The sequence below is a fragment of the Bidens hawaiensis genome, unplaced genomic scaffold (genome assembly GCF_021521415.1).
Source record: "Bidens hawaiensis isolate Kalapana, Puna unplaced genomic scaffold, B.hawaiensis_p1.1 tig00020327_1, whole genome shotgun sequence".
NCBI classification, from domain to species: domain Eukaryota; kingdom Viridiplantae; phylum Streptophyta; class Magnoliopsida; order Asterales; family Asteraceae; genus Bidens; species Bidens hawaiensis.
This window is the reverse complement of record NW_027493090.1, coordinates 75576-83084: the sequence shown is the minus strand read 5'-3', so window position 1 is coordinate 83084 and position 7509 is coordinate 75576. Positions and strand designations below refer to the sequence as shown.

General features: G+C 35.8%; 1 protein-coding gene and 1 non-coding gene across 2 annotated transcripts; one reads left to right on the top strand and one right to left on the bottom strand.

Moving 5' to 3' along the window:
* Positions 1 to 2924: 2924 nt before the first annotated feature.
* On the bottom strand, positions 2925 to 5627 carry LOC143560362 (BES1/BZR1 homolog protein 4-like). Its single transcript, XM_077048676.1, has 2 exons — positions 5046 to 5627; positions 2925 to 4295 (listed from the first exon to the last, which is right to left on the bottom strand). The coding sequence occupies exons 1-2, from the start codon at positions 5256 to 5258 to the stop codon at positions 3561 to 3563; spliced, it is 948 nt and encodes a 315-aa protein (XP_076904791.1). The 5' UTR covers positions 5259 to 5627; the 3' UTR covers positions 2925 to 3560.
* A 1494-nt stretch (positions 5628 to 7121) lies between these two features.
* TRNAY-GUA (transfer RNA tyrosine (anticodon GUA)) lies at positions 7122 to 7209 on the top strand. The gene is given in 2 exon segments: positions 7122 to 7158; positions 7174 to 7209. It is a non-coding gene; the product is annotated as a tRNA-Tyr (tRNA).
* Positions 7210 to 7509: the final 300 nt, after the last annotated feature.

Genomic DNA, 7509 nt, shown 5'->3' with positions numbered 1-7509 from the left:
TTGTTGCTCGAACTAGGCCGCCTCCCTTCTCGGACCTCCATGGTGTACTGCGACAATGTTAGTGCAATTTACCTCTCGGGCAACCCAGTTCAACACCAGCGAACCAAACACATTGAGATCAACATTCATTTTGTTTGAGAGCACGTTCAACGCGGTCAGATTCGATTGTCACACGTTCCGTCTTGATATCAGTTTGCGGATATATTCACGAACGGATTGCCAAGAGCTCTATTTGAAGAATTTCGTTCCAGTCTAAGCATTTATGATCCTCCACCTTAGACTGAGGGGGCATATTAGCAACCAAATATATGTCATTCATTGTATTATATTGTTTTCATACTAAGATGCCCAATCTTAAGCATAATTATCGATGCCTTGTAACTATATAAGTAATTGTCAAAAGATGAATGAAAGGCAATCAAAAATGTTGAATATCATCTTCTAATATTATTGGTTCATTTATGAATTTTTATATGAATCATGCCCTAAGAACTTGATGCAATTGCAAAACGGAATGAGAAGCTTGAGATTTGAAAAGAAAGAAATTGTTACTCGAGGATATATAGTTGTAGCCAACAACATTCATTTTGAATTCTCAAATAGGAAGTCGAAGCTTTTAATTTACCACCATAACCACTTCCAATCGCAAATCGGATAACAAACCACCTTTGTTTCCATTCTTAAGCCAATATCCTCCGATCTTTCTGGCGACGTGGGGAGTAAAAGGGGGATGAGATGAAAACCGCCGGAGCGTATGCAAAACTGACGCCAACTTCCCCTTCTAGAAGGATTTTTAGCAATCTGGACGGTCACAATCTAAAATTTTGAGACTTTAAACGGCTGAGATTGCCTCATAAAACAGTTCCATCTACCGGGAACAATATATTATATAATAAGAAAAATCAATTCGCTGGAGGCTTTGATACACAACCTAATCTCAAGATGTTCACTGAAGAGTAAAGAACTTAAGCCAAACTATGTGTATAAATTGTTCACAAGAAACCTCCTACAAGGTAGAGTTATTCAACCACCAATTGTAAACTTATCTATAATAAATGTGAATAAACTTTGGATTATGTTTTCATAAGTCATGTGTGTGAATTTATGTATAAACATGCTAGTTAGGTGTCTGCGCGATGCAACAGGATACGCACGAACGTTACCGGTGTCAGTATGTTCCTCGCAACAGTATGTGCATATACCGACGATGGTATAACGTGACATTAGATGAATAACCAGTGTCGGTAAGCGCGTCACATAACGCCTACACGTGAGCAATCTGGTACGCATAAACAATGCCATCCGTGTAACTAGAGCCTGAACGCGCATAACCGGTGACGAAAATCAAGAAGCAAAGATGAAATGTACAATAGTTTCAAGTAAACCACTTTTTAATCCAACCCATTTTGACGCGAAACCCATTCCAACCCAACATCGTTTTAACCTAAAGCTCGTTTTGACATGGCCACTTTCAACTTGAACCCATCGAGAACCGAACCAAAATAACCATTTTTTTGTATCGACATGTTCTGACCTTAATTCGTTATGACCCATGAGCCGAACTTGTCCGGCCTTGTGCCGGTACTAATTGGTAATTACGTAACATGCTAGTTTTTTTAAAATTAATAAATTATAGCAATATCATACTCAAATTAAAAATAATACAATGCTCGTTTTTATGGTGTAATTTAAAAAAAAATATATTAACGTGTGAAAAAGTTATAGCCATTTAAAAGTTGTGGGATAGTTTGTTTAAAATAAGGGGTAAAAATGTAACTATTATAAAATTTGACAAAAACTTATTGAAGTTAAAAAACTAAAATTGTAATTTACTTTTAACAAAGTTGAAGTTAACCATTCAACTTATTGAAGCTAAAGACAAAAGTGCCTTTAAAATTTTATAATTTAATGCATTATGTGTTGTATTATTTGTATGGTTGATGATGCCTCTTGAAATTTAAGAGATTTTTGGGATTCTCTTTATATATAATAATAGATAATATCATTTTTTTACTACTTGATCAATTTAATTAGTTGTTCTAAAGTGAAATAAATGATGAAAGTTAACCCGCACACACTTATACGAAGAAGTTAATTTAGGAAAGAATAAATTATTGCAACAACAAAAAGAACAATGTAAATCGTTTGTTTTCTTCGGAAAACTTTTACTTCATACATACAAATTTTTATGTTACATACATAAAAAAATCATTTAACTAATTTGTTTATACACTCCGCTTAACAATGGCAAAGCTTGTCCGAAGTGACGGACCTAATACCTCAGGGGTGACCGAGACCGTGTTTAATACCTATAAAAATTTTCTGATAAAATCGCGAAAATTTACTTTAATAAGCGAAAAAGCGGCAGTGACCAGGCCACCCTCGGCCCCTCTTATACTTCGCCCCTGCCACTCAATACCGAATACTAGATGATAACACCCGAATGTGCCGACAAATGTAGCAATAGCAATATCAGCTATGTAGGGGCAGATCGAGATATTATTGAAGTAGAAAGTTAAGTACCCAAAAGGCCAAAATTATGAAAAACGACGCGGGGTTGAAAGTAATTCTCACAAATTTATAGATTATAATAACCATAAAAAAATAAATTCAAAATTTTCCTTTATGATCCGCCCCTTAATCCCTTACCAAAGATACTTGTGTTTAGATTCCTGTGTCAGTGCCAACAATATCTGTTCTTGCTTGTATATTTGTATTGGTACATTCTTTTGAACGTAAGGTGAATGTATTTGAAATTTTGAACCTGATTGATTCATAAAAATATGATGATGATTTGTGTTTATGATATCTGTAACAAGGTTCATGATGATGATGATGATAATGATAATGATAGTGCTATTATCTTTTTGTCTGTCTTTCTACTAAAGGCAACATTGGATCCATATCAACAACAAATTATATAATCATTTTGCACACCAATTTGCATTTCCATTCATTGCTAAATAAGACTAGAACTAGAATTATGATTACAATCAAATAACAGACATACTTTAATAACAGACAACAAAGATAGAGATCATGAAATGCGCTAATTCCGCACGGAGCTAGATGACCATATCTTCTTCGGCTCACTTTTTATCTGGAACATGGTAAATAGTAAGTGACATTTTTACTCTTAAAGTTAATAATGAAATTATTTTAAGAGAAAATCATCAAAATATCCATCTTGACTGAGGATTAATACAAAATAAATTACTTGACTTTTTGAAATTACGAAAATAGCCGTTTGTCTTTTTAATTTTTATTTTCACCGATCATAGGACACGTGTCACCAATCACTGGCTGATTAGACCCTTGATTAAAATCAGCTAGTGATTAGACCCTCGATTAAAATCTCATGCATCACTTTTGAATCTCCCGCTTCACGTTTTCATTTAAATAATATGATTCATGGGCCTTTGGTGTAGCAGATTGCCAATCTGTTACCCGGTGGACACTTGTCACACTCTGGTTAATTAACAAATGATAATTGTAAAAAGTAAAAACTATTTTGTTAATTTTCTCCGTCAAAATGAATATTTTCGTAATTTTCCCGTATTTTAAACCACAAACCTAGGCTTTGAACTCCCAAGAGTAAGTTCAAGATCATCTGTCACACACTCTTCATGAATTCTTTCTCCTTCCCATGGTTTCACCCTTCCAATCACATTGCTTCCAAATGCAAATTCATCAGGAACAACTTCACTCATCGGAATATCTGCATTGTTATCAAACCCCGAAGGAATCGCAAGCGAACACGTCCCACTTTGACATGGAGTCCACATTCGCGAGCCCCCACGACCCACACCGCTCTCCTTGAACCCAAACTGGTTCACCGCAACAAGACTAAATGTAGGTGATGTTGGTCCACTCTGTGGGACCCGCATTCCCGGGTACCACTCATAATCAGGCAATGTCTGTCGAGCCGGACTTGGTGGAGTTGAGAATGGGAGATAGGAAAAATGTGGTCCACCCCAACCCGAACTGGTTTTGATTCGGGGTGGGGACTGAGCACCCGGTGAGCTGCCTGGTGGGGTCACCGGTGCACTCAACGACACATTGTGGATTTGAAAATGGGGAAGCTTGGAGGAACTTGATGAGGAGGATGAAGATGAGAGATTCTTGAGCCACGGGATTAGAGAATCCGGGTGCGGGTTGGGCCCGAATGCAGATGAAGTCGGGCTCGCAATCTTCGGGCTATGGTTACACGAAGCATAGGGGCTTGGTTGGTATGATGAACCCGGGCTCGGTGACACTGAACCACCAATGTGGATCCTCTCTAGAGGCCTGCATCCCTAATTATCATATTCAAATTAATACCTATATATATATATATATATATATATAAAGCCAAGCAAATTCACATAATAATTGAAGAGATTTCTTAAAAATGGGGTGATTAGTGAATCATAAGGGGTGCAAACGAGGAGAGCTTTTTAGAGTTTGAACGATCCCGAGCTCAAGATGTTCGTAGAGACTTGTAAAGTCTTAACAGCCTTTTGTACTTTAGTGTTTTACCTTTTTCTTGGACTTCTTTGTATTAATTTCACACCGTAAAACGAGCTTTGCTCGTCTAAGGTACTACACGAGCTCGAGCTGAGCTTAGGCTCGTTTAAGGGGTTTTCTCAATTTACAGAAACAATTAACAAATGTTATAAACCAATTAACACCTAGGCGTCGATTAATCGCTAGTCAGTTCCCCACAGACTAGTTGCTAATCAAAACTGGTCAAAATTGAAATTATGTAAATAAAATCAGTCAAAATTGAAAATTTTATATACAAAATTTGGTATATTTATGTATATTTGAATAAGTAATTAAAATTCCAATCCGATTAAGCCTGATTAACCTTTATTAATCGCTAGTCTATACTCCACAGTCCGACTGACGTCTAGTGAGTTCTACATCACTGTTAATTAACAAATATAAATATAAATAAAAATGAGCCGAGCCTAAGCTTGATAAAAACAACTCTTGGAACCAAACTCGAAAAAAACAATTCACGGCTGAGGTTGTTTACAGCCGAATGGGGGCCAATTACATACCTTACGATAGGTGGTGCCATCAGGCTCCACAGTCCAGCCGGCTTCATCGGCTAGTGCTTTGAGGACCTCGTTATTATCGCAGTGCTTCGGGAGCTTATAGTTACCGTACATTCTCAAGCCGGCGAATATCTTGGCCGAGATGGCTCTCCGCCGCCGTTCTCGGCGCTTATTATTCTCCCGTTCCTTCCAGGTCGGCGTCCTCGCACCCGACATCTCTGAATAATAAGTTAGTTGTCTACTGATATTATTATTATTATTATTATAACTGGTTATATCTTCATAAATGGTGTCCAAAGTGAAGAGAACAAGAGTTTAATGAAGTAACGGGATGAAATATATATACACAACAAGTACGTACGTACACTTATGAACAAATGCACCGGTGATCGGAAGAGAGATTGGTGAATTGAGTTGAGTGGGGATTAGATTATTAATTAAAGAGCAAATAAATAAATTTATTTATGACAAAGGAAAGGTGTGTGGGCCCGCCATGTGGAGGTGAGGTGGGCCATGGGAACACACTCTTACGGCTTGTTGATGTCAAAAGCTGCTTGTCAGTCAACACTTACGAATTTGCCACTGGCTAGTGGTTAGTTAAAGAGAGGGGGTACATTGAAAGTTTATTTACATGTGACAATATTTATGTGATAAAATATCAAACTCTAAACCGTTACCGTATATATATTTAAAAAGGTGTAGCAATATAAGATCCGGGTTATGAAAGCATGGGAAAAAACTCAGGAACACCATCTTCCGGATACACGGATTTATTTATTTTTTTAAGTAGATAAGGGTTTTTTTTTTCCTGTTTTCTTATGTTTCTTTTTGTTTTTGGTCCGGGATTTGGGAGAGACAAGGGACGACTACTTTCACTCTTATATAAGGAGTCAAACTTGATGACTCGACGTAAAACTGTAAGAGGATTGATAATTGTAAATATGGTACTAGGTTGGTGGGCTGTAATAAATAGTTTAAATAGATTGTAAACATGTCGATGAGAGGATGCAGTAGCTATAAATTGTTTAAACAGGTGCATTATCCTTTACAGATAAAACTATGTAAGTTGTTCGTATGTAGACGGATTAAAAAACACATATGGGTTTGAAAATATATGAAGAAGAAACGTGTAATTGTTTAATATGTGTTTTTTTAATAAAACTAATATGTTTTAAGCTTATATCCATAAAGTATTAGTTTTATAAGGACTGATGTAATAAAATTACTAATTCAATTACTTTACTGATGCTTTAATTAATTATTATAACTGATTAATTAATAATAATATATAATCTCCGTTTGATAATTCAACAAAATATAGTATCAAAATATATATTTCAAAGACTAAGACAATATAAAGACATATCAAAATAATTACTAAAGCACCAAACTATTATCTATAATATTTTAAAGTAGAAATGACCCACGCTGTAATCATAAGAATCTTAAGTGATAGACAGTGCACGATGCATGCCCTATATGAACATTTTAAAGGAAAAGTTACACACCTTTATAATATTTTGATCAGATTTTTAAAATAAAGTGGTTGACTATATTGATAACAATAGATAAACCGGTTGAAATCTAAAATTCTATCCACATGAAGAAGATATACACACAGGCAGAGAAAAAAAAAATCAGATGAAATTTACATGCAGAAAATAAGTTAATATGATAAACTATTTTAGAAATTTATACATCTCTTTTAAAATAAAATAAGAAAATAGCAATTTCACCTGATTTTAATTTTTACGCTAGTTTTGTAAAATGTGAATAAAAAAATAAGTTCACCACGAAGGGCATTTTAGGAAGGGAGGAAAGACCAAACATGAAACACCTAGCTGAGATATGTGGCATGATTCTGACGTGTAAACCACAGAATGCACATGGATGTTTGCACGAGTCAAAAGTTCGGTGCACGTGTTGAAAACCTTCACAAGCCAAACAATGACCATTTAGCAAGCGGCGACTGCGAGTGAGGCGATAATTTTGGTGTGATGTGGTCCCTGGCTGTCATGCTGTCATCGCAATGATCCAGGAATAATAATTAAAATAATGAACTAAACGAAGTCTCAACTTCCGACTTTAGCTCAGTTGGTAGAGCGGAGGACTGTAGTTGTTAATTGTAATAATCCTTAGGTCGCTGGTTCGAATCCGGCAGGTCGGAATATTTTTACCGATATTTACACTTTTCTATTAATGAGTAAAGAGTTAAGTGTCATTTTAGTACCTGTGGTTTGTTCAATTACGCAGTTTTAGTACCGTTTTTTAATTTTTTGCAAATGGCTACTTCACGTTTCCAAATCTTGCCATTTTAGTACTTTTTTTAACGTCGTCTATTTTTGTCCGTTAAGTCGGGGAAAACTAGTAATTTCAGTTTCCTGTCATAAACTCAATTTTTGTCGGGGGAAAACCAGTAATTTCAGTTTCCAGTCATAAACTCAAAAATTTATAGCGGTGACAGGGA